The 27820-nt window shown below is 48.0% G+C and overlaps 1 protein-coding gene across 1 annotated transcript; it reads right to left on the bottom strand.

Annotated features, from left to right (window-relative positions):
- On the bottom strand, positions 1-27288 carry PSAT1 (phosphoserine aminotransferase 1). Its single transcript, XM_032866688.1, has 9 exons — positions 27190-27288; positions 22949-23009; positions 21529-21598; positions 18481-18686; positions 17511-17683; positions 15525-15694; positions 8184-8312; positions 1423-1560; positions 1-191 (listed from the first exon to the last, which is right to left on the bottom strand). Exons 1-9 carry the CDS (start codon positions 27247-27249, stop codon positions 86-88), a joined length of 1113 nt encoding a protein of 370 aa, XP_032722579.1. The 5' UTR covers positions 27250-27288; the 3' UTR covers positions 1-85.
- Positions 27289-27820: the final 532 nt, after the last annotated feature.

Here is a 27820-nt window from a genome sequence, read left to right as displayed (position 1 = left end):
TTTGCTAAGTTTCTGTCCTCATTCCCAAGTTACTTTAGATTTTATACACTGTTCAAGGGCAGAGTATATATTGGTCAAGATGGGTTCATAGCTGATGCATCTCCAGAAAGTTCTTCATGAAGGCCACCAGCTTTTGAACATCCTCAATAGTGACAGCATTATACAGAGAGGCCCGGATGCCTCCCACAGACCTAGAGAGACCAAAGATGCAGCCAGTGAGAACAAAAGCATCTAATTGAGCATCGAGACGACGGTCTTTCCAGTCACCCACTCCTGAGAGAGACACAGCACCTGAGGCCATCATGTCCAACCTGTCACCTGAAAGCCCCCAGGTGGCCACCAGTTTCAAACGTTCTCATCACAAGAAAATTCTCCCTAATGTAGTAACAGACCATCACGCCCACACGTAACCTGGATTAACTCAGTCAGGTATCTGATGGGCCTGCCTGGGAGGAAGGCGGGAGCAGGCAACCACGGGGGGCCGGTGTCTCGCCTCCCCTGTGGTAAGGACACACACTTTTCATACAGCATGCAGGATTAACTATTTGATGTTCAGCCAGAGCAACAGTGATCTGTTCTCTCCAGTCAAGGGATGGAAGCCTCAGGGCCGTAAAAGCCATTACAGAGATTTGTCAAAGGGAATTATGACAAAAGCCTGCAGAGGTGGCCCCACCGCACACTCAGCCAGGGAATCATGCTAAGGGTTCCACAGGCAAAAGGAGAAGGGCACCTGCCTGGCTCAGCTGGTAGAGCATGCGACTCCCGGTCTCGGGGTTGTAAGTTCGCCCCATGTTGGGTGTGGAGATCACTTAAAAATAAAATCCAAGGGGCACCTGGGTGGCTCCATTGTTAGAGAATCCAGCTCTTGATTTCAGCTCAAGTTATGATCTCAGGGTCATGAGATCAAGCCCCATGTTGGGCTCTGTGCTCGGCATGGAGCCGGCTTAAGAGTCTCTTTCTCCCTCTCCTTCTTCCCTTACCCCCATTCTCACTCGCATATTCTCTCTCTCAAATAAATAATAAGATCTTTAAAAAAAAAAGGATTATTCTGTGATAACTGGTCTTTCCAACAGTTACAACAGCTGCTACTCCAAGTTGGGAGACTCCTAGATGGGTAGACAGGTTTTGTTCTACATTTGAAAAACTATGGGGCACCTGGGTGGCTCAGTCACTTAAGCATCCAACCCCTGATTCCTGCTCAGAACCTGATCTCAGGGTCAGAGATCGAGCCCCACCTCGGGCTCCGTGCTGGGAGTGGAGCCTGCTTAAGATTCTCTCTCTCTCCCTCCCTCCACCCACCCCCACTCCCACTTATGTGGGTGCTCTATTTCTCAAAAAAAAAAAAAAAAAAAAGGAAAAGAAAAAGGAAAAAAAACCACTAAACCAATTCTCTGGTGAGTTTTTGGATTGATGTGTACTCACCTATGTCCTTTCAAGGAGATCATATTGAGTTCAAGAGCTTTATCGAGAAATCTTTTTTCTAAAGCATCGTCTCCTTTGGCATTGCCAATGCGGAATGGAATATTCATCTTGCTTCTATACTTGGGCTCCACTGGACATCTGAAAAACATGATTGTTCCAGCTACTTTTCTGAAATGTGCAACAGCCACTAACAAATCAACAGAAACACTGCTTTAAACATTTTGTCAATACAAACAGAAGTTTAAAAAAAAAAAATCTGCCCCAGGACATCGATAATTTTTAAGGAGACCTCTCTTGCATCTGGAACAGTGAGTTAGCATTCTCTTGTATGACTTGTACTTAACTTCCATGAGCCTCAGTTCCCTCACCTGAATAATGGAAATAATACCTTCATTTCAGACCAGCTGTGAAAGCTCAGAGGCACAACATATAGGAAACTTTCAATACATGGCAACCACACAGCGATGTGAGTGACCTTCTCTCTACAAGGCTAGAGAAAAAAATACATATATATGCTGGTCCTAACAGTGGCTGAGGGACTCAGCCATTAACAGCTTTAAAAGCCCTTGTCATACTGCACTGCCCCAAGCTGAGCGACCCTGAGCAACTTACTAAACCTCTCTGTTGTGTCTCACTTTCCTCATGAATACTGGGAAGGTTAATGGAACCTACCTACTAAGGTTGATGTAAGGTTTAAGTGAGCCAGTATTTATAGGGGGAGTTTGCGGCTTCTAAGTGGCCACAAATTCGCTACAGCCCTCCAGGCAAGAAGTGGGGTCTAGTTCTTCACACCTTTTTTTTTTTAAGATTGATTGATTGATTGATTGCTTGATTAGAGAGAGTAAGCATGAGCAGGGAGAGGGGCAAAGAGAGAAAGAGAAGCAGACTCCCTGCTGATCCCAGGACCCTGAGATCATGACCTGAGCCAAAGGCAGCCCCTTAACTGACTAAGAAACCCAGGCACTCCTCTCCACACCTTTTGAATCCAGCTGGCCTTGTGACTTGCTTTAACCAAGAAACTGCACCATCGGGGTTGCTATGCAACCTCCAAGCCCAAGCCTCAAGGGAAATACAGCCTCTGTATCTGCCCTCTTAAAACATGGCTGCCATGTGGGCAAGCCTGAGCTAGCCTGCTGGAAACAGGAGACCAGCAACAGCCAGCACCAATTCCCAGACATGTGAGTGAGGTCACTGTAGACTGCTGGCTGCAGGTGAATTACCGTGGACTCTGAATACACATTCCAGGTGAGAACGGCCGAAGAACCACCCAGCAAAGCCCAGCCCAGCCTGCTGACCCAAAGTCAAGAGCAAAAAGATTATTACTAAGTTGTTGCTTTAACGACAACTGGCTCGTGTGTTCTGTGATGCAAAAACAGATAACTGATACAGTTTAAAACAGAGTCTGGGGGATGTCTGGGTGGCTAAGTCAGTTAAGCGTCTGCTTTCAGTTCAGGTCATGATCTTGGGGTCCTGGGATCGAGCCCCACTTCGGGCTCCCTGCCCAGTGGGGGAGTCTGCTTCTTCCTCTCCCTCTGTTGCTCCCCCTGCTTGTGCTCCCTCTGTCAAATGAATAATTGATATGTTAAAAATTTTTTTTTAAATAAAAATAAAAATAAAACAGTGTCTAGAACATAGTAAAACAAGCTAAGTATCAGTTAAATTCAACAAATTCATCTTTTTGGTCCCAGCATTTTGCAGAAGGCTTCTCCAAACTCTCAAAAATGAAAGATGTGTGAGTTTTTATCTAGGAGAGGTTAGTATTTTGACTTCAGTTTCCGATCTGAAAAACTGGCAGCCAAAATTATGGTCCATTGACAATCAAAGGAGACAAAGGGAGGAGCGGGCATCCACTCCAGAATAAAAGTAGGAAGAGAACATGTAATCACCCCTTCTCCATTTTTAAGCTCACCCTGTTTTATTTTTACACTTGTACGGGATGTGATTCATTAAAATTAAACAGCAAATAAAAGCAGTGTGAGGAAGTCTCCCCTAAGGGCACATACATAATTCCTGCTAAAGTTAATAGGAGTCAAGTACGCACCTACAGGCAAAAGAGACACCAAGCAGGGAAACCAAATATCTGGAATGGGCTTTGAGCCTGAATTCTGCGCACCCCCCTTTCCATGAGGTGTCTAGGTGGATCTAGTGAGATGGCTGTGTAGGGAATTAACATGCCACATGAGAGGTCAAGAAGCACACGGCCGAGCAAGGAATTCTGCCCAAGAGAAAGCGGAAATGTTTCAGAGTGACATGGCAAGGTTAGGATGGGTGAGCCGGAAGGAAGGCCATTCTGGCAAAACTGCATCTACAAAGCCCTGGGGACCCCCAGCAAGAACTCCGGGAACTGCAGTGTTGGGCTTCCTGGCCAGGGGCTGGGCCCGGACGGTGGGGGGCCCTGCAGATACACCAAGGGGAACTAGACTGGGTCCTTGAGCCATGAGGAGCAATCAGGTTGAACATGAAATGTGAATTTTAGAAAAGGAACACCAGCACACAGAGGAGAGAATGGAGTGTGGGAAAACCAAAACGTGGAGAGACCTGCTAGAAAGCTCTTATAAAGAAGTGTCCTGGTCAGGGAGCACCTGGGTGGCTCAGTGGGTTAAGCCTCTGCCTTCGACTTAGGCCATGATCTCAGGGTCCTGGGATGGAGTCCCACATCCAGCTCCTTGTTCAGCGAGGAACCTGCTTGCTTCTCCCTCTGCCTGTCGCTCCCCCTGCTTGTACTGTTTCTCTGTCTCCGGCAAATAAAGAAATAAAATCTTAAAAAAAAAAAAAGGACCCTGGGACCAGCCCCCCATGACACCCCTCATGTGCATATCCTGGCTTGCCTTTAGTGTCTGCTTCACAGGGCTGTGCTGACAAAGGGTTAGTATCTGTAAAGCACTAGGGCTCTGCCTGCTTCCCTTTATGTTAGGGTTATCGCTAGACCTGTCACACATTCTTCTCTTTCCCAGGGTCTGGTCCCCACATGAAGGTAGCGAGAAAAGTGATCTCGGGTCTGGATATGGACACTATCACTTGGACATCTTTTGAATATCAAAAGTCAGCATTCTGAGTGCTTTCCATTGTAACCCAAAATAATATTAGGAACTAACTCTTAAGGAATGTTCCTTAGATGCCAAGTACTGCTTCTAGTGCTTTATGCAAATTAACCCACACGGGAGCCGATGTTCTTAAGCCCTGTTATATCTTCTTTAGTCACATGGATTTTCACTTAAGTCCTCAAGGCAGTCATAAGAAGTATGTACCATCATTTCACCCATTGTACAGATAAGGAATCCGAGTCTGGAGCAGTTAGGTCGTTGGCTCAAGGTCACATGCTAATAAATGGCAAAGAGGGGGTTCTCTACCCAGAATGCTACACTGTCCACGTGGGCACAAGTCAGGGTCGACCGGCACCACACGGGTGGTTAGGCCGTGTGACGAAGAGAGGGACTTCGACGGCTGTTTCATCAAGTCTCGGCATCCCTACCTGGCTCACAGCCCCCAGGAAACTGCCCAGAACTGGGTTCAGTCTTGTATTTCTAGGTTACTTGGTATTCCTCTTTAAAAGTGTTCACCTCCAGAGCGCCTGGGTGGCTTAGTCGTTAAGGTCTGCCTTCGGCTCAGGTCATGACCCCAGGGTCCTGGGATCCAGGCGGACATCGGTCTCCTTGCTCATCGGGGAGCCTGCTTCTCCCTCTCCCTCTGCCTGCTGCTCCCCCTGCTTGTGCTCTCCCTCTCTCTCTCAAATAAATAAAATCTAAAAAAAAAAAAAACTGTTCACCTCCCTTTTGGCGCCGTATTTCTATAGTTTAAAAGAAAAGTGGAGCATTTCCTGAAAATCCAAGTGATCCCAGAAACAGCTATCAAGCACTCCACAGGGAACGTGGAGGAGGGAGCAAGCGAAGGCCTGCGGACTCCAGTAACAGTGTCCCGCGTGAACTCAGGCACCAGGCTGACATTTTCTGGGCGGGCAGCCCAGGGCGGATGGAAGTTCCCAGAAAGAGGTTTACTCTGAAGAAGATAAAAATTCTGGGTCAAGGCTGTACATAAGTAAATGAGAAATTTGGGGGGGTGGGAGGGAAGGTGACCTGATTGCCCAGGAGACAACCCACCCACCGCGCTGGCTACAGCAGGCTACCTTCCGAGAAATGCTGGATTGGGTGCTTGGAGTTTAAGAAGCTTGGGGGAAAAGGAATTCCAGGGATTCCCAGGCTTCCTCCTACGTTCTGCTTTGTTTCTAATTCCTGGATTTTTCCAGAGGCATCGTTATTCTTTCTGTCTCCCCATTTTGTTCCTACACATCTCCTGAGAAATAAATGGAATCAAAAGCTACTAGAAAATTTGGCCTCCACAATAACCAAGTGCTTTTACTCACATTCAGGTTCTTAGTACTTTTGGGGAGTTAGGAGAGATGCCTGTTCTTCTGGGCATCCCAGGGTCTAGAACAGTTAGCCCAGAGTAGGTGCTCATGAACATGGGCTGGATGGTCGGACGGTGGACTGATGAACGCACGGATGGGTGGGTAAGCGCGTGGGTAGATGGGTGGGTGGATGGATGGGTGAACAGGGGTGTGGGTTGTTGCCGGAGAGGTGGGCGATATCATTGGCGGCTGGAGAGATCACAGATAGAAATGTGGATGGTGCGTAGACAGGGAGAAAGGTGAAGAGAGGACTGAGCAGGTGGACGAAACATGTCTTCAGACCTTTCCCCACCTTCCTTCTAGGTCAGCATAATCATCACCTCCAGAAAACCCACTCTTTGCTCCCCAAGCACAATATCCTTTCTTCCCTCGGTACCTTTGCAGGGATCATTCCCTGCCTTCCAAAAAATCCCTAACCGTAGTTTTGCCCTCCTCTGACTAACTCTACTAAAACTCATTAAAAAAAACAAAAAAAAAAAACAAAACAAAAAACCAACAACAAGCCTACACCACCTACAGGCAAAGTCGTCATATCCTCTTATTGCTCCAAGCTTCTAACTACTACTTAGCCCTTGGCTGGGAACTTCTTGGACCATCCGCCAAGCCCCCAGTCTGCACTTGGCTCTGTGGCACAGACCCGAAGCAGGCAGAAAGCACAGTGTGCACCCCTTCCCCCAGCCGGGAGAGGAGCCTAAAGGCTAAGGCATCCAGCCAAACTCAACTCCCCCAGGGCCTATGGCTGGAGGGTCACTGCACACCAAAAATTCAGGGAAACAGGCAACAAGCATTTAAGGGCAGAGGTAGCAGAAACATGCTGCTTTATTTTAATAACCCCCCCAACCCCCACCCTTGGGTGGTCACGGGGACATATTAGAAGTCAGGGTTAAAGCACCATTTTATCAATCCCGTGTGGCACATGAATTCTCAAAGAAGAGTGTACACTCTCCTGTTACTATTGGTCAGTTACTATCATTGAACCCAAAAGAGTAGTGGTCCCTGAGAAGGAGGTCCCAGGCTTGGAAAATGAGTATGTGTTTATGTATATGTGTGCAAATGTGTACATTGTACGCGTGCGCGCACACACACACACACACACACACAGCATAAAGCCTCATACATCTGACACTTTGAAGGCAGGGAAACACTAATGAAAGGAGCCATCTATCAAGCTCCCCGTGTGCCGGGCACTGTACTGGGTGCATCACACCCAGCATTTTGGTGAGAGGTCTCTGTTAGGGGACTGGACAATCCCCAGAACTTGTGGATGTGACCTATTTGGAAAAAGGGTCTTTGCAGATGTCATTAAGTTACAGGCCTCTAGTTGTGATTAATCATCCTGGATTATCTGGGGAGGCCCTAAATCCAACAACCAGAAGTGAAGACACCCAACAAAGGCGAAGCCAGAGACCAGGCTGACAACACCAACAAGCCAAGAGCTACTGGAGCCACCGGAAGCTGGAAGAGACCAAGAACGATTCCTCCCTAGAGCCTCTGGAGGAAGCAGGGCCTTGCCGACGTCCTGCCCTTCAGGCCTCCAGAGGAGTGCAAACAGATTTCTGTTGTTTTAAGCCACCAAGTTCCTGCATCTTTTTTCCAGCAGTCCTGGGAGGCTAATGCAAGACCCATACACTCTCGTCCAGCGGTCAACACATATTCATGAATTATCTGGTCACAAAAATGTTTAACTAGAGTCTCCTCATACCATAGCCAATTCCATTCACAGATGGCAGACCTGGGATGGTAACATCCGTCCTAGAAGGGAAGCAGTGGACTTTCCTAAAAAAGGTAAGTGACCTAGGGGCGCCTAGGCGGCTCAGTTGCTTGAGTGTCCAACTCTTGATTTCAGCTCGAGTCGTGATCCCAGGGTTGTGGGATCAAGCCCCGGGTAGGGCTCTGAGCTCAAAGTGGAGTCTGCTTTAGATTCTCTCTCTCTCAAACAAATAAAACTTAAAAAAAAAAGGGAAGTGACCCGGCTGAGGGGCCCAGGAATGGGTATTTATACAAGGTTCTCCAGCGGAGTCCCTAAGTAATGCTGAGAGCTTTTAGCAAGTATACACGTGTTTTTTCCCAGGAGCCCTACAGAGGAAGCAGACAGTGGGAAAAGGGGTCTGTCTGCGCTGGGAGGAAGGTGAGATCTTTGGTGTGAGAAACATCACCACCCCTGGGGTTCCCCAGGTGGGGATGCACAAGGAAAGAGCTCACCTGCCCTGTAATCCTGGGGCCCCGGACTTCCCAGATCACCGCACTTCTAAGAGCTCAAGAAAGGGGACGATGTCCACTCCTCAAAGGCACACGACATACACACATTTTAAAATGCACAAAAGGCAAACTGTGAGATGAAAGCGCATCAACTTACACATAGAATCCTTGAGAATTATCAATAATATCATAAATCATCTGCGATTTGATGGCACTGAGCTTCTCCATGGCTGCTGCACCGCCATTGTTCTTAATCCACTCCAGGACCAAGGCCATGACGTAGATGCTGAAATAAAGATTAAAAATCCATCTAGTTCTGCTTTGCAAAAGGGCAAAGACATTCAGAAAAAAGGTTTAATTATAGACTCCTCTCGAGCTCATACCAATCCCTACCTGTCCAGCCCCAGCCCTAATGCAAACTCTCCTCTCTCATTGCACCAGGCGTCGTCAGGACCCTGGCTCCCCACCCCCACCCAGTTAACTCCTTCACTTCCTACACTCACAGAGCCCTCTGCCCGTCTGTCCCATAGTTTGTACCATTCACTCCCTTACTTTCTATTTCTCTGTGTCCATGACTGTGGAAGACCTGAAGCAGCGTTCACCTTTTCTACCCCCGAGCCCTCCCATGCGGCCCTCTACTTGGCGGGAGGCAGTGTGGCAAGATGCTAGGAGCCCAGGCTCAGAGTCAGTCCTGACTCTAGTCCCACGGCTGCTGCCACTAACTAAGAAGACCACTCAGGATTATTCACCTTGGGAATCCAAACCTTGGCTTTCCCACCTGGAAAGAGGGAGGCCTACCACCCTATGGGGGACACCTGGGATTTTAGCTGCCCTGATCCTCCTAACCCCACCCCCACCCAACAGGCAGAGCCAGCTGGGTCCCTTGTCCCCTGGTCTCACAGCAGGGCTGGGGACCTAACTGGGACAATCAGAGCCCTCCCTGGGACTCTCTGACTTGGGAGTGAGGACAGAGAGGCAGACCTGTGTGTTGGTGACAGTGTGAGTCTCTGAAGGAGACTCATCTGAGAAAATGAAGTCAATATTCCAGCAGAAAGAAGCAATGATCAGAAACAGAGAGCAGCTGGGGTGGGGGGGAAATCTGGGTCCCTGGTTCCAGGCTGGGTCCTCAGCTGCTCGTGGAACTTGGGAGGGTTCCTTTCTGAGCCAGAATGTCAACTCTGCCAGCTGTAAGACCTCGCAGCCTGAGAGGACTAGAGAAGAGAGGCTAGGAGATGGGTTGGGGAAAGTGCTTAGTGCAGGGTCCAGCACCTGGTAGCTAGGTCACACAAGTGTAGATAGTGGCATCTTCATTACAAAGCCCCCAAAACTAAGCCAAACACACACAGTGTTGAAGTGCGGTGGGTAGTTTCCCAGCAGTCTTCTGAAAGCTCGTCTCTTAAAAAGGTACCAAGGGCTCTGTGTGCACCTCCCTGAAAGTCTGTAGGGGCAGGAACACAGGTGTCCAAGGGAAGAGACTCCATCCTCTTGAGCTGGGGATATGAAGACCAGCTCTCAGCTAGGCACTCTCAGGGGTGGGACAAAGCCAGTCCCCCCATGGGAATCTGTGCAAACTGAGTTGCCAGGAGTCAATGCCCAGCGACAATCCAGGATGCTAACCCCTGGACAAGAGCTACCTTGTTTATTAACACCATGGGTCTCTTTCCACCATGACAGGTTGAAGCAGGAGATCACTGGATCTCGAAAACACTCTAACAGCCTGGTGCCAGGGGAAGCCCGAGGCTCTGGCCAGTTCATTCACTGTCTCAACCTGGTAGGTAGATGATCCAGGTGTTTCCACACCCAGAAGTTAGCAGAAGTCAATGCCAGGCTGCTCGGTAGGCAATGGGCATCCAAAACCATGTAAAAGGCTTTCCGGAGGGCGCCTGGGTGGCTCAGTGGGTTAAGCCGCTGCCTTCGACTCAGGTCATGATCTCAGGGTCCTGGGATCGAGTCCCACATCGGTCTCTCTGCTCTGCAGGGAGCCTGCTTCCTCCTCTCCCTCTCTCTGCCTGCCTCTCTGCCTACTTGTGATCTCTGACAAATAATAAATAAAATCTTTAAAAAAAAAAAAAAAAAAAAAAGGCTTTCCGGAGGCTTCCATGCTTGAGGAATGAGAAACAGTAGCTAGTGGCAGAAAAGGAAGGAAGGAAGCAGAGAACAGTCCCTGAGTAATTTAGGGCCACAGCTGTAGCTCTCTGGATCGAGACTGAGAATCAGAGAGACAAAGAGAAAGAAGAAAGAGGCCAGAGTATTTCCTAACACCCGTTATGGGGCCAGACGCCCTGCTAGCTGTTCTCCTTTTTACTCATCACAATAATCCTGAGGTCAGAGCTACCACCAGCCCATTTTACAGATGAGGAAACTGAGCTTTGGCGAGCTTAATTTGGCCAAGATCACCCATCAAGTGGCTGATAAAGCCAAAATTACAACCAGGTTGCTCTGACTCCAAAGCCCAAGCTCCTTCCACAGTAACCAAGGCATCTGGTTCAGGAGGGGCTCCGGGACCCCCCACCACTACCTCCCCTACTCGAGGAGCAGCCCGGCTGGCACCAAACCCCCAGACACAACTGCCAAGTGCAGGGGCTACAACAGCTTCACGGCACACGCGTGTGCATGTGTGTTCCAGACAGGATGCTGCCCGCCCACCCCTCTGTTCAGGAAGATGCTCTGGAATTCCCATCTAACCCCAAACTGCTCACTCCCCCACAAACCCTGCCCCGTGATCCAAGCAGAGCCACGGGTGCCTGTTCACTACTCTTCAGAGGCCACATTTTGCTTCTACCCATAGCCCTGTGACCCTGGAGTTCCCTTACTGCTTTCTCGCTACTCAAGTCCAAGGCTGCAGCAAGGCCCAGGGCATGCCCCCAAACCCAGCCAGTCCTCAGCCCCAACACACCTCCCTCTCTGTGGCTGTTGGGCTCAGACTCACGCCCACGCGCCCTGCTGATCTTAATGAGATCTGAGCAGCCGATGAGCAGAAAGCACCCCCCCCCCCTACCCCTGCCCCTGCCCCCGCCCCACTTCACATGCTGGCTGCCCGGAGCCTGTGCCCCGAGCCTCCTGTGAGGCCTCAGCCTGAGGCTGACCCCTCAGAAGGAAGCAGGTTCTCCCTGAGGCTTCTCATTCATGAGTAACTCAGATTACTACCCCCACACAATCCAAACTCTTCAAAACATAGGGGACCTCGACGCTTATGCAGTTCTGCAACTTTATCTCAGTTCTCCCCACACATCGGTGGAACAGGCCTGATTTCTGCCTTTACTTCTAAAACGCCACCGGCTTCACACAGCAGCAAGTTCACCATCTAAAGCCGCCTAGTGATAAGTAACTCAATAAATCACAGGAGATCCACAGAATACCATACAGCACCTCAAAGGGGAAGAAAGAAAAAAGGCAGACATTTAAGCTGTATGAGCGTAAGAGTATACTGCACGTGGTGTATTGCTGGGGAGAAAAAAAAGAAATCCACAGAACAGCCCATATGGTAAATTTCCACTTGCAGAATATATGGCTCTGGGTACTTGCATAGGCCCAGGACACACAGCAGTTAACAGCGGCTACCCCAGCAGTTTCTGCTCGCTCCAGAAACCTTTGCTAAGAACACATGTACATTTTTTTAAGTAATACAATGTACTCTGTGTGCTGAGGCTTACAGAAGCAGACCAGAGGGGTGCCCGGGGGCTCAGTCGGTTAAGCATCAGACTCATGGTCATGATCTTGGGGTTATGAAATTGAGCCCCCAGTGGGACTCCATGCTCAGCGGGGAGTCTGCTTCCCCTCTCCATCTGCCCCTCCCATGCTCACACACACTCCCACAAGTGTGCACGCTCTCTCTCTCTCAAATAAATAAATGTTAAAAAAAAAAAAAAAAAGAAAGAAAAGAAAAGAAAAAGAAAGAAAGAGAAGCATACCAGGAGGTCCTTGGGAAAAACTCTCCCTAGATGTTTGTTCTGAAGAATCTAACTTCAGAGACATATCTGTCTCTGGGCTTCATGGTGAGTGACGCTAAGGCCCTGGGGCAGCCCCACGATCCTACTCTGCTGAGAAACGTGGGCTTGATAGATGATGGGGTTATTTTGTTTCTTCTGGGTTACTTTACTTACCTCCTACTAGAGCAAAAACAAATTAATACTCACGGGTTCAGTTAGTTGTGATAAATAACTGTTTTTGTGGGGACAGAAGGGAAGCTTAGGCATCTTATGGCCTGTTCATTCGTGGGCTCCACTGTGATCTACTAAAGGGTGAAAACAGAATGACCACGTGATCCTTTCTTCCACCCCAATTCACTGCTCAGGGCTACGGCCCACTACGTGAAGGCCCGTTTACCCAGCCCAGTTCACACAAAATGCCCAGAGCCTGTGGTCATTCAGCTCTGGTTTTAAAAGAAAATACATAAGTAAATAAAGGCTTCTTTTCAAATATGGGGCCTTTTCAAGGACTTCTGTGTGACACAAAGTTCGGAAGCCTTCGGGCTGCCGTATCAGCTCACCGTCAAGAACTCAGGGAGAGGATGTTGCACGAATCTTCCCCTCTCTACCTTGGAGCTTATTCTCACTGTACAAGCTGTAATTTTCTAATTTTGAGCGTTTAAGTACCACGAATGAATCTGAAGTTTTTCGAATCATAGATTTAGGGTAATTGCTCAATTGTACACACTTTTATTTTTCTTTCAGGGTGAAAGAAAGCAAAGCGACACCCAGTGGGGGGTCTTGGTCAGCATACATTTAACCCAGACTCTTTCATCTGCTCCATTTTGACCATTCTAATCAACATTAACAATCCTGCCCTGGGGTGGTCTCAGTTAACACTATTCTGATCTGCCTAGGGGAAAAAGTTTGACCCCCCCCTTTTTTTTTTTTAATTTTCACTTTTTTTTTTTTAAATGTTTTTAGTTTATTTTCATCGTAACAGTATTCATTGTTTTTGTACCACACCCAGTGCTCCATGCAATCTGTGCCCTCTCCAATACCCACCACCTGGTTCCCCCAACTTCCCAGCCCCCCCACCCCTTCAAAACCCTCAGATTGTTTGACCCTTTTCTGCCCTTGTTTCTGGCTCAGCAACCCCCTTAGGGCAGGAAAGCTCTGGGGAGGCAGTGTCCACCCTCCCCTACTGCCCACCACACCACCCTCCCCCAGGCGACTAGGTGACCACCTGACCTGACTGGTCCAGGCCTGGGGCTGATGCCTGCGAGGGGCTGGGAAGGCAGTGCCCCTACATGAGAGCCACTGAAAGGAGCCCTTTCTCTCTGCGTGTCTAGGTCTGACTCCAGACCTTACTATCTCTTATCATTGTCATATTTATTAGACAGACTGACCTGCTTTCTCGCTGACTTTTCACCCTAATATTAACAAACAGCATTTTAACATATTCATTGCCTTTTTCAGAATTTGCTTCCCAGCAACTCGTAGTGACCAGAGAAGGTAGCAGAGGGTGTGCCCTCCCCCAGCTCCTCTGGGCGTTCCTCCAATCTGAACTTGCCAGCTTTTAAGCCACATTTCAGGGACAACATTCTCCTTGCCTCCTCCTGGAGCCCATGGTAGCCCCTGCCTTGCCCTGAAGGACTTGCCTAACTGCAAGCCAGGCCCTGGCCCCAGGGTGGGGACAAACACCCCCGTCACTGTGCAACCTGGCATCTAAGACGCTTCCCCAGGGTCCCTGCACCCGTGTCTTCACTGCTCAGCACAACCAGTTCCCGTGTCCAACTTGACCAGTGATCCCTGGTTGTTTCACTGGCTGGAACCCCCAGAGACAGGACAGATGGAGTCGAGATTCAGCACCACTGCCCCCCCCTTTTTTTTTAAGATTTTACTTATTTGACAGACAGAGATCACAAGTAGGCAGAGAGGCAGGCAGAGAGAGGAGGAAGCAGGCTCCCCACTGAGCAGAGAGCCCCATGCGGGGCTTGATCTCAGGACCCTGGGACCATGACCTAAGCCGAAGCCAGAGGCTTTAACCCACTGAGCCACCCAGGCGTCCCTGCCCCACCCTTAATAGGCATTTCAGAAACCCTTTCAACCACGGTGAAACAGAGCGGGGTTTACAGCTGACCGAGAGGGTAAGCACCAGAACACCCCATTCCCTGAGGAAAGCAGGAGACACAAATGAGCTGCTGTGCGTCCCCGTCCGCTGTGCAGAAATCCAGCAGAAAGTTCCATCGGAAATCTAACTTTGAAAAACAACACCTTTCTTTGCTATAGCCAAGTAGGTGGGAGATTTTTCTACAGGCAGCCCCGTGGGGGAGAGCTCTGACAAAATCCCAGCCTGGATAGAACCACTGCCTGACCCAGCCCGAGCCCACCCTTCCCACCCGCCACAGAAAAATCCATGAGTGGGAGAGCTAGACTCTAACGGTGACCTAGTCTCCTAACACGGGATCCTTCAGACACAAATAAATGCACACTGATAACTGCGCTTGTGGCGAGCATGAAGGTACAGGGTATACAGGTCCCGGATCTGGAGCCAGGCTACCTGGGTTCAAATCCCAGCTCTGCCGTGTCCTCCAAGTATGGCCTCTGCTTCTTTGCTTGCAAAATGGATGCTACTTCCTAGGGTGCTTGGGAGGATGAAAAGGGTCACACACATAAAGTGTTGGCATTCTACACCATTATCTGCCCTGTGGCTCTCCCCTCCCCTGCCAAGCCTCTGGGAACTAACACCGAGGCAAACAGCAATAATAATAATAATACAGCAGCTAGTTTGCATAATCACCAGTGCCAACCATGAAGTGCTTTTCGTATATGTTCTCTCCTCACAGCAACCCAGTTGGCAGGGTACTGTTATTACTCCTGGAGGAACTGGCTGCACAGAGAGGTTAAGTGACTTGCCCAAGGTCACACAGCCAGTGAGCACTACAGTCCCCCAGGCAACTGTTAAATCCTAGGTATCACAAGATTTTCACAAAATCTCTGAGGCCAGCTGTTCAAAGATCATGCGGGCATGGGGGGCAAGCCTTGCTCTTCCTGAATGTGTTTCAACACCCTTTTCTCACTTGGTTAATGGGAAGCCAAGCTTACAGGGCACCTGCAGACTGGGTGAAAAACCAGAATGGTGTTTTTTCCAAGCCAGTATGTTTGCTGCCACGGCGGCCAGCTTCGGCAGGCCTAGCCGGGCAAGAAAAGAAAGCCGGGGAGGCCTGGCATTTCAAAGTCCTTTTCCAAAGCTTCGCCGGTTGTTTGAGATACAAGCCTGCCACTTCATCTGCAGAGAGCGTCTGGGTTAATGGTGAACCACTAACGCTATGGAGATCAAACAAAACACCACCCCCAAAAAGAAAGGGCAGGAAAAACTGATCTGACAGTGCACAGAAGGTTAACAGAGAGAGAGAGGCGGGCTGGGCAGAGAAGCCTGATAGGATGTCTGAACTACGAGGTCACTGTTTCATGAAAACACTCTCTACCTTAAAAAGCTATCTGTCTCCGCTTTGATGGGAAACAGTGAGACCCCTTCCATCAGTCCCCTGCCCCCTGCTGCCCCCCAAACCCCCACCAGAGTTCACCTGAAGCAAGGGGGCGTGTTGTACAAGGAGCCGTTTCCAGCCTGTACTTTGTATTCCAAGATCGAGGGGCACTCTCGGAGCGCGAACCCCAGCAGGTCTTCGCGGATGATCACTACAGTGACCCCAGCAGAGCCCACGTTCTTCTGCGCACCGGCAAAAATCACTCCGAACTGAACAAGAGAAGACACGCTATTGTAGATACACACGGCCATTTTTCACACATGTAGCCCCATTTCCTGGTCTCTTTCCAAAGCACGAGGAGCCAATTTTATTCCAGTTCTGCTCAAAGTGCATTCCGTTCTCTACTGGCATCTCCACCTGGGACAGCACATCCGTCCTCCCCAGGTCTGGGGCCTGCAGGTTAAGTATGTGCCTGGTCCTTTTCACCAGCAAGGGGCTAGTCTGAGCATCTCTATAAAGATCTTATACATATTCATCTTCGCTCTGTATACCTTCTTTCTACACCCAAACCAGTATTTAAAATGAGGCTGCTGGGGCACCTGGGTGGCTCCATCAGTGAAGCGTCTGCCTTCGACTCAGGTCATGATCCTTGCGTCCTGGGATCGAGTCCACATGGGGATCCCTGCGCATCGGGGAGCCTGCTTCTCCCTCTGCCTCTGGCCCTCCCCCTGCTAGTGTGTGCATACTTGCTCTCTCTCACTCAAATAAACAAATAAAATCTTTTTAAAAATTTAAAATAAAATAAAATGAGGCTGCTAACTATTCCTGGTAACCAAAAGAAACCATTCTTAACATATTCATGTTTTCGTAAAAGGACAGTCAGAAGATGCTGAGAAATAATAGACAAACTACCTGAGAAGAAATTTTAGCAAACAGAAATTAAGCTAAATGAACCTTTAGCTTAAAGGAACTTCAGAAAACATTGTCCTATAAGACACACAGCCCTGTCCCACCTCCCCCCATGAAACCCTTCTAAACAACGAATGGCATCCCAAGTCCGAGGGAAGAGGGTCTGGCCGGGAAGGGAGTATGTCACAGTTAGCATTGTTGAGAATCGCCAGTGCACAGATCTGGTAATAAAAAGCAAGCTACAAAGAGAACGTGGGAGAACCACCCCATGGAATATTATTCAGCCTTAAAAAGGAATGACGTTCTGACACCAGCCACTGCATGGCTGATCCCTGAGCTATTACTCTAAGTGAAATGAACTTGACACGGAAGGACAAATATTGCATGAGTCCCGTTTTATGAGGGAGCTGGAGAAGTCCAATGTGGAGAGTGGAGGCTCCCGGGGCCTGGGGCAGACCTGAGGACTTACTGTTTTAGGGGCAAGAGTCCCAGTTTGGGAAGATAAACAGTTCTGGAGACCGATGGAGGTGATGTTTGCACGACAGTGTTCATGTACCTAATTCCCCTGAACTGTACGTGCAAAAATGGTTAAAATGGTAAATTTTATGTTATATGTATTGTACTACAATATTTTTTTTTAAAAGGCAGGCTACAATTTAATGTGTTTGTTTCTAAATGCTTTACAGTTATTACACGCCCTCACGGCACGCACCTGAGCTCACTGCTCCCTTGCCCGCCTTGACGTGCTGCCTGGAAAGTCCACGTGTCCTGTGGATGCTCTTGGAGTTGAGGTGGGCTCAAGGTAAGGTAGAGCCCATTCCCAGATCCCCCGAGCTTGGATCATCTGCAGCTTCCCCAGAAGTCAGCGAGCTACTCCCAATGTATTGACCAAAACATTTCCCAAGAGGCACCCTCAAAGGCAGATGAAATTCCCAAGGACTCCATGTGACTCTGTGAGGCCATCATTAACACAAGGTGGAACCCATCAAGACTCACTCATCCCGACAAACCACTATAAACAAGCAACTTTCAGCCAGGGTATTGTGAGTTGTCTTGACTTCAGGGTCTCTGTTGGCCCAAGACATTCTGGGCCTTTCCTTGTTCTCCTATTTCTTAAAATGCTCTCATGAAATCCAAGACACAAGGGTTCCCCAAACAGGCCCCTTTACACTCTACCTTGGAAACATCCACCGGCTTGGAGAGGAAGTTTGAGGACATGTCGCAAACCAGCACTGCCCCCTTGACGTCAGGGATGAAGTCAAACTCCACTCCATGCACGGTCTCGTTGGCGCAGTAATACACATAGGAGGCGTCCGGGCTGAGGTTCCAGGTGCTTGGATCTGGGATTTCTATCACAGAAGAAGAGGTGGAGAGTCTGTGCTTTCATTCCTCTTTGCTCATGTAGATGGGAATGGCCAGGAAGGACAGCCCTCCCCTAGCTGTGAAAGGCTGATTCCAAAGTCCTCCCAAGGGAAACCACCCTATCCATCTTATAATTCCCATCAACAACCTAAAAGGATGATCCATCCCATGCTCTTGACGGTTGTTGGGGGCAACTAATCTTCAGGAATGGTATGGTGGAAATTTTTCCTATTACCCAGTATCCATCCACCCTATGTCCACTGATTTCCTTCTTGGGGCTCCAGCTGCCCCAACTCAGTCCATGTAGTTCCGGTGCAGTCAGTTTCACCCGCAGCCACGTGACCGAATGGGAATGGGACACAGGACATGTGAGGCTGTGATTGGGAATGCTTGAGCAAAGGCGTTGAAACTTGGGAGAATATAAGGTCAGGAGCATCCTCTAAAAGGGAAGGGACTGTGGAGCCATCACAGAGGAGACCGGGAGAGACATCAGGACCTGCAGACATTACTGGAGCCCTTGATCAAGCCATACCTAAAGCCAAATCAGCCATAGGCTTTTCAGCTGAGTAAATCAAAGAATATTCATTCTGTAGCAGCCAGTTAGTAATCTTAACAAGGGAGACTATCCACTCTAAATGGTATCAAATCAGCTACCAACCAGAAGGAATTAAAAACTGCAGGTTGCCCTGGGCAGGGATAACCAGATATCTGAAAAGGGACCACCCACTCAGCAGCATTTGTCCACATTCTATTATCACTGTAGAGCTCAGATCCCAACACTTACTCGTGTAACTCCCAAGTTTGGGGTGGACGATATTCACAGTCCCGAACTTCTTGGCTTCTTCTGCGGCCTTAGCTGACCAAGAGCCTGTTACCACATAGTCAGCACACCTTCCTGCTTTCCGGCCAATCAGGTTTAAGGGGACAGCACTGAACTGGCCAGACCCACCTCCTTGCACAAAAATCACCTTGTAGTTATCTGGAATGGCTCTGGGCAGAAGCGTGGGGGACAGTAAACAGAGACACACAAGGTCAAAGAAAGAATGATCGAGGTTCTACCAGCACTTTACTTTGGGTGGATATACTACAAGAAATGTGGTAAAGTCCCAGCCCTGCTTCGCCTAGCCCAAAGCCCTTCCTTGGGCTCCCTGTGGAAGCCTATGGGTACTTTTTGGAGAGAAGTTAGTCACACCCTGCTGTTCCTTTAGGGAATCACCTTGCTATCACTCTCAGTCCACAAGGTTCTAGGGTGGCCAACCCTGACTCCAGAGGATGAGCCCACAAGCCAAGATGGCCAGCGGAGTTCAGTTCTGAGACCTTCGCTCAAACTTCTGGAAAAGATAAATGGTCTCTATTGAGGGAACGAATAAACTAGCTAATCCTGCAACCACTGGTGGCCATCTGGTGAGGCCAACACATCGAAAAGCAAAGCCAGGAGATGGAGGAAAAGACCTTCCTGGACATCACCTGGGCTCCTCCTTCATCGCTCCTTCACTGTCTAGTTACACGAGGTAATACATTTTCTCTTCTGCTGAGAGTTGGGCTTCTGCAACCAGAAGTCCTAAAAACAGACATGTGCTGGTCCATTACAGGAACCGAGTGGACCCTAGCAAAGGATCTGAGATAATGTGTTAGGTTTAAGCACGTCATCACATATTGATAAACATCGAGATTACCAGTGAACATTTTTTTACTCCAGCATACAAAATTAAGATGTTTTCTGGAATAGCTGCAGGCAGTAGAAGGCCAGCCCCAGAGGGACTAGGCCATGGAAACTGGACCCCAGCCTTTGAGGAAGCTCAGAGCTTAGGAACAAAGGCAGATGGCTGGGGACAGAGATCCAGCACAGAGGCCTGAGTACCAAAGGGCAGGGCAATGTGAGAGGGTTTGAATGGGTGGTGTGCAAGTAAGTATCTGGTCCTGAACCCCATCTGCCCGCGATCATGCAGGCTAGCAGGCAGCTGGCACTGGGAGGCTCTAAACACGAGGTTCTCAGCAGCTGGGAGGACTGGCAGCCCAAGGCACCGTTCCAGGTTTATGTTATTCAGACACCAGATAGATAAGCAGGCCAACACCTGGATGGAAGGACACGAGACACAGGCCCAGGTACAGGGACACAAGGCGGCACTTGGTTAGGAAAATAAAGGATCGGCCCAGAAACTGAACTGGGAGTCCGGTCCCAAGAGGCTTGCAGCCATACGGGTCAAATGCCACATCTTCTGGGCCGGGGCTCCGAATACCTGTTGCATGAAGGATGGCCTTGTGCTGTGAACATGACATGGAAGCCAACAGGCACAACCCATGTGAGGCGCCAAGCAAATGATGACCGGTTCTGGCCACCCACAATGCAATGGATTCTAGTGCTCCTCACAAAAATGGAACCAGCAGGGGAGCCTGGGTGGCTCAGTGGGTTAAGCCTCTGCCTTCAGCTCAGGTCATGATCTCAGGGTCCTGGGATCGAGCCCCCCATCAGGCTCTCTGCTCGGCAGGGAGCCTGCTTCCCTCTCTCCCTCTGCCTGCCCCTCTGCCCACTTTTGTTCTCTTTGTCAAAAAAAAAAAAAAAAAAAAAAAAAAAAAAAAAAAAAAGGCACCAGCCAGCCCCACCTGAAGACTTTTATCAAGGCAGTTCAAAAGGAAAGTAATAGTCAGTACAATTCCAATCGTGTTAATGAAATCATGCAAACTTGCACCCTTAAAATGTTAACAATAATTACTTCTGACAGATGGGGTTATGGAAAATTTCAGTTTAGTTTGTGACATTCAGTTTTTCCTAAACTTTCTACCATGAATATGTTTTGTTGTTGTTGTTGTTTTTAAGACTTTATTTATTTTACAGAGATCACAAGTAGGCAGAGAGGCAGGCAAAGAGAGAGGAGGAAGCAGGCTCCCCGCCAAGCAGAAAGCCCGATGCAGGGCTCGATCCCAGGACCCTAAGATCATGACCTGAGCCAAAGGCAGAGACTTTAACCCACTGAGCCACCCAGGCACCCCTGTTTTGTTTTTTTTTTAAAGATTACCGTATTTGTAACATTTATGTGACTATACTTAGTATGTAAATCTATCCCTTAAACAGCAATCTATTTAAGAGTAAGGTTTCCTCTGGGTAAGGAGAGTAGTACAGATAAGCTAAGAGGGATCATTTGAGAAGTTCCTGGAGTGAAGAGCTCTTAAAATTACCCAAAGAGTCTGTTAAAGTTGAAGTTTCTACAGAGATTCTGATTCAGCTGGGCACGGTCGGCCCTGTACTTGAATATTTTAATACCTGCCCACAGGCAGGTGACTGAACAGGTACTATGAGGCCCTTGCTTTAAGAACCAGTACACTGACCAAGATGACCATTTCTCTGTTATTTAAATCCCTTTTAAGCCTGAAAAATCTTTCTTAGATATAATGATTTCAAATCATTGGAAACACCATTTAAAATAAAAACACACAGGGGTGCCTGGGTGGCTCAGTCAGTTAAGCGTCTGACTCTTGATTTCCACTCAGGTCATGATCTCAGGGTTGTGGGATCGAGCCCCACATCGGGCTCTCTGCTTGGCGGGGAGCCTGCACTGGGCATGGAGTCTGCTTAGGATTCTCCCTCCCCCTCTCTCCCTCTAAAAATAAATAAATAAATAAATAAACAAATAAAAATAAAAACACAAAATCAGGATGGCAAACAAGTAAAAAGCATTATATACTAATTTAGTGAATTGGGGAAAACTCTTCAAAAGATTATTTTTAACTATGAAATGTTCTTAACACACAGCCAAGTAAAACTGTTAACAGATACTCACATACATAGATTATCAACCAAGAGTAACAGTTCTGTTTAAAATTTTAAACTTACAACAATTCCCGCACAAGATTCTCTGCGTTGTTAATAATCTTGGCAAAATCCGACGACCTGTGGCTCATTTCTGTGGAAGAAAAGATAAATAACAAGAAAAAAAAGTTCCTGTTTAAAACCAATCACACAGAAGGAACATTAGAAGTAACTACACAGGGCGCCTCAGTGGCGCAGTGGGTTAAAGCCTCTGTCTTCGGCTTAGATCATGATCCCAGGGTCCTGGGATCGAGCCCCTGGGATCGGGCTCTTTGCTCAGCATGGAGCCTGCTTCCTCCTCTCTCTCTCTGCCTGCCTCTCTGCCTACTTGTGATCTCTGTCTGTCAAATAAATAAATAAAATCTCAAAAAAAAAAAAAAAGAAGTAGCTACACACTTTGCAAATAAGACGATAAAGGGAAAACTCAGTTATTTTGCACTCAAATTGTGGGCCAAGGCTCACTTCGTTTAGGGGGAAAATCCAAACTAATTTTCAAATTGCAAACATTGGAGCCTTCTGGTCACAGTAGAATGATTTTCAAGCGGCATACTCATTGAATGAGCCATTTACTAATTCATCCTTCCATTCCTGTGATTTCTCAACATCCTTCTCACAAATATGAATCCATGTGCAAGGACTGCCCCATAGAAACAATCGCACAAAATTCCGCTCTGTGGCTCTCACTGCGCAGAAACCCCAGCGTGCGTCCCAAACCCACAGGAACAAAATTTAATAGCAGTGATCCTACAGTTAACCCTATAATCTCTCCATATTGTGCAGCCTTGGGAGTTACCAAAAAAAAAAAGGAAATTAAAATTTAAAATGTTTAAAATTCAAAGGGCCCCTTCCTCAATGATACAGGAGAAACAATGCAATTATTAAGGTGCAAGATCTGAGCAAAGGCTTATAGCCTTTTAAACTTTTACTAAGTTCATTTTCAAGTTCAGTAAAAGAGGGCTGGAGCCCTGGGATGCATATGTTCGGCATCCTCTGATCTCAGATGCTATAAATAGCAAAAGTAATCATGAAGTGGTAAACGGACATACAAGAACCTCTCACCAGCATGTATGCTGATTTCAAAATTGCTCCTAGGAGAACATGGGTGGCTCAGTCAGTTGAGCGTCTGCCTTCGGCTCAGGTTGTGATCCTGGGGTCCTGGAATCGAGCCCCGCGTCAGGCTCCCTGCTCAGCTTAGTGGGGAGCCTGCTTCTCTCTCTCCCTCTTCTGCTGCCCCCACCCTCATGCTCTCTCTCACTCAAATAAATAAATAAAACCTTTAGAAAAAAAATTTAAAAGGTTTCTGTCAAACAAGCCACCAAAGTTACTAATATTTAATATATTTACAAAGGTCTAAAGGAGACAGAGGTGAAAATTCAAGGCAGATGCATTTTCATCAGTTCTCTTTGGAACCTGGATATTTAGAGAGTCAAAAAGTGAATCTTACCAAGAACACTAATCCCAGTTCCTTTGTAGTCTAACAGTTCTTTTTGGATCTCTAACAATACCTAGAAGAGAAATAAGAGAAAATAAAATGATTTGAATATTCAGCCCAGAGCTCTGCCTCTGGACATCAGACCAGGGAGGGAGTCTACCCACAGAGCCTGTGAGGTCTGGGAACTTCTGTACCACCCACGGCCAATCCCCTTCCTTCCAACCAGTCCACAGAGCCCTGCTGATGCAACTTACACACAAGTTAAGTGTGAAATTATGTCATGTGATTGATATTAAAATACAATTTTCCCAAAATGAATTTATTTAGAGAAAAAAAAAGTTCACCTAGATTCAAAAAAAAACAAAAAAAATTCAAATAGAGAATTTTTCTGATGACAACCCTTAACTATCAAGGTAAGACTTTTGGGAAAAACCAGATTCCCCAGACAAGTCTGCTCCACAGTTATGCTTACCACTCTCTGAAAGCAAAAATTCAACAAAATGCATTGAGTCCTGGGTTCAGGGAACAACAAAAAGATCAATTGGGCTGAAATTAAACAGATAAATCAATTTCCCATCTTGCCAGTCTAAGGTGCTCAATTGGGACAGATTGGGTGTACAGAAATTAGGAAGCTTGGCCTTGAATAAGATCAATCCAGGATTGATCCCTCTTGCCAACAGAGCCAAGCGGGTGATACTCCTGTCCCCAATTTGCAGAAGAGAGAGATCAGCAGAGGCTCTGAAGGGTAGGCACCTAGCCAGTCTCTTGACCCCTTTACTGAGATGACTGCAGCCCCTTAATCACGTTCTACCTTACAGGGATACATGGGCAGGTGGGACCCAGTGTACTGGCAATCCCAAATAGTCAGGAAACAGGGGCACGGTTCACCACCCCTTGCAAAACACAGCTGACCTGGGAGGAGCCCCATGGCTGTTTTCTCCCCCAAAGTGCGTAGAACGCAAGTAACTATACAATGAAAAAAAAAAAAAAAAAAAAAAAACACCAATTCTGTATTTATTTATTTATTTTTAAAGAAGACAGATAGAAAGTCTTATCAGAGATGAATGCTAAAGTGTTTTTGGGAAATGACATGATTTCTGGGATTGGCTTTAAAATAATCCAGGGGCGCCTGGGTGGCTCAGTTGACTAAGCATCTGCCCTAGGCTCAGCTCATGATCTCAGGGTCTGACCCTCTGCTCAGCAGGGAATCTGCTTCTTCCTCTCCCACAAAAAAAAAAAAAAAAAAAAAAAATCCAGGGGCAGGTAGGGAGAAAGAGGGTGTAGATAGGTGCTGCAGGTTAAAATCCTCAGAGATGTGTGCATGGATTCCCCTGCCTTCCTTTGTGTCTGTGAGAACTGCCATAACATGCAAAGAGAGGGGGGAAAGCTCTAAAAGTGTACACGAAACAGGTGAGACAAGCTCTCTGTAGAAGCATCCTGCCATCAAATTTCCTTGAAAGACAGAGACTAAATCAGATGTCACACAACAATCTAAACTGGATGGCAACTTGTCTGAAATACAACATTTAACAATAAAGAATTAGGCAAAAGATTCCCTGGCAAGGGGGGTAGTTTAAGAATTTGTCATTGTTGGGGCACCTGGCTAGCTCAGTCTGTGGAGCATGTGACTCTTGATCTTGGGGTAGTGAGTTCAAGCCCCATGTTGGGTGTAGAAATTAATTAAAAATAATAATAGGGCACCTGGGTGGCTCAGTTATTTAAGCGACTGCCTTTGGTGCAGGTCATGATCCTGGCATCCCAGGATAGAGTCCTGCATGGGTCTCCCTGCTCAGCAGGGGGAGTCTGCTTCTCCCTTTGACCCTCACCCCTCTCATGCTCTCACTCTCTCTCAAATAAATACACAAAATCTTTAAAAACAATAATAATAGGGGCACCTGGGTGGCTCAGTGGGTTGAGCCGCTGCCTTTGGCTCGGGTCATGATCTCAGGGTCCTGGGGTCGAGTCCCGCATCGGGCTCTCTGCTCAGCGGGGAGCCTGCTTCCCTCTCTCTCTCTCTCTCTGCCTTCCTCTCTGTCTACTTGTGATCTCTCTCTCTCAAATCAATAAATAAAATCTTTAAAAAACAAAACAAAACAAAACAAAAAACAATACTAATATTAAAAGCTAGCATTTAAAAAAAAGTATTTGTCACTGGTTTTGCAAACTATGGGATGATGATTATTATTGATGATTATTATTATTAGCACTGACCGATTAAACACACTTAATGAATCCTTTCTTTGGTAAACACAAACAGATAGTAAAGGCATCTTTGAACCCATTTAAGACGGGATTTCTCTTACAGGCAGTATCCCTTGAAATGAGTTTATGATCCAAATCATTACAAAGAGTTTTAAAGACTTCTACCCAAAAAGCATGCCCCTCTACTCCAGTGGAGTTTATTTTTTCAAACTGAAGAATGCAATCACTCTTATGGGTCACAACACATTTTTAAAAACAGAACAGACTAGCACGGAACACAGTACAAAAAGTACATATGTCATAGTTATTTAGGCTAAATATTTCATAAGGCTTTAATTATCATTATATACATACACTTCGTCATTTTGTAAAATATATTTCTCATTGTGGTCACGGTCAACAATAAAGTTTGAAAAGCTTCTGTAATCCTTACAATCAAATCAAATCAAAACTCATAAAAAGTAACATCTGCCACATCCTCCCACCCCTTCACCCCTCAGAGAAGGCATCTGAGGAGAAAAATCCTCCCAAGAAAATAAGAAATAACTGTATTATTGATGACAACTTCCATTATAAGAAAGGCATAAGAAATTGCACAGGGAGGGACACCTGGCTGGCTCAGCTGAGATTCTTGATCCCTGGGTCCTGAGTTCGAGCCCCACAGGGGAGAGAGTACTTTTAAAGGAAAAAAATAAAAAATAAAAAATAAAAAGAAATTGCACAGGGGAACAAATACTCAGAAGGCTCCAAACCACGGAGACAAGACAAAGGTGAGGAGGGTACAAGAAACACTTGCACAGCTCTAAGCAGGTTAGGAATTTCGCCTAAAGCAGGCTGCAGGAAGTGGGAAAAACCAAGCCTTGCTCTTTCCACTACTATGAGCTCTGCCCCTAGGAAAGCACGAAGTCCTTTCCCTTCTAAAATTGTTAAGATTCTCTGTTCTTACAACACAGAAGAGGCTCTATCCCACGGAGATTTCTACTCTGTTCAACAATAGATAATTGTGAAGCACTTGGCTAAGCCCCACGTTGCTACAACATAGTATCAGAGTCAATGTGGTTAGAAAAATAAAAATATAACAGCAGAGATAGCAGCTTGTCAATCAAGGCACACGACGAACTGTCTTCTACACAGTTGGTGGGGGGAGAGCGGGGGTGGACTGAAGATGATATGGGAAGGAGAATGGGCGTTTGCGGGGAGGAGCTGAAACCTGGCTAAGGGCCTAGGAAGGCAGGGAGTGAGTTCCACTTGCACTTGAAAAGTCTGGTCGTGGCCCCGGGGAAAATTCAATCATTCCATTTCCTCCGAAACAAAGTGAAGCAAACTGGGCTGGCAGCCCACTGCCTACCAGAATTTGAATACTCGAATGCCTTTAGGAGTCAAGCCAGTTAAAATTAAAAAAAAAAAAAAAAAAAAAAAAAAGACTGAAACCGACTGAAAAAGGCGGGGGAAGGGAAGGTTCTCTTGGGAAACAAGGAAGGAAAGCCAGGACTGAAGGCTTTCAAATTTACATTTCTGAAAAGCAATGCTCCCAAGTGCTGGCTAAACCAAACACTCCTTACAAGGGGTCAGGCGCGGGACTCCAGTCTGCAATCCCCTCCAGTTTAACGCGCGATCCCCATTCAGCATTCACTCAGTGTCCATTCACGGATCCACTCAATACTGCCTGGCTCGCAGCAGTGCCCTGCAAGGCGAACCCAGCGATGAGAGCTTTTTGCTTTGCGCCGCGCCCGGGCCCAGGACTGGAGAAGGCACAGCCCCGGAGTCTGCAGGTGCGCTGCGCAGGCGAGCCACGTCGTGCAAGTCGCTCACCGGCAGTCGGCGCCAGGGGCAGCTGCACAATCATGTCGCCCAGTTTCCTTCTCCCAAGTGCATTCTTCCAGAAGCCCACTTGCGAGGGGTCCCGAACTGGGCGTGCACGCTGGCGCAGAGGGTTCGGAGGGCTCCGGGCGGGGAGAGGGGATCCTAAGACCCCGTGCAGAGATGCACAGCCACCCGAGCACGGGCTCCCGCTCGGACCACAGTCCCGGCGCGCGCCCGTGGGGACTTACCGAGCGCGGTAGCTTGGCAGGCCCGGGCCCGAAGTTGACCACCTGCTTCGGGGCGCTCATGGTGCAGCAGCGTACGCGACGAGGTCAACCGAGAGAAGCTTGCGCGGCGCGAGTCTGCTGCGAGCGCAGACCATCTGTCTTCTTCCAGCGCCCAGCCGGCGCCACCATTGGCCCGCGCAGTAGCAGGCCCTGCGCTAATTGGTTCGCGCTACGGGGCTCGCATCCCCATTGGTCGTGCTCAACAGCCAAGGCCCAGGAGCAGTTGCTCCTCCTCTCGTGTACTGTTTCAACTCTTCACTGATGAATGCAAGGCGCGCGGGAGATTGCACCAGCCATCGGACTCCGCAGAGTGCCCGCCCTGGCATCGTGGGCGGCGGGAAAAGGCTGCCCCTGCCAACGTGAGTTAGTGCTTCTGCATCCTGGATCAAGTCCGTTTCCGCCCTCCAATCTTGACCCCAGCCCCTCTCTCTCGGTCGCACCGGAAGATGTGGAGGAAATCGCTCCCCAATCCAACCACCTCTCCTTCACCAACCCCTGGGTTCTGATGCATATTTCAGAGCCAGCAGTTATTAATTCACCAAGCTTTTCTGAGCTCCTCCGCGGACCCCAGATACTCCAGTGGAGAGGCAGG

This window comes from Lontra canadensis, unplaced genomic scaffold (genome assembly GCF_010015895.1).
Source record: "Lontra canadensis isolate GAN:19392208 unplaced genomic scaffold, GSC_riverotter_1.0 scaffold31, whole genome shotgun sequence".
Lineage (NCBI taxonomy): Eukaryota > Metazoa > Chordata > Mammalia > Carnivora > Mustelidae > Lontra > Lontra canadensis.
The sequence above is the reverse complement of the archived record's forward strand: the minus strand, read 5'-3'. Positions and strand labels throughout refer to the sequence as shown.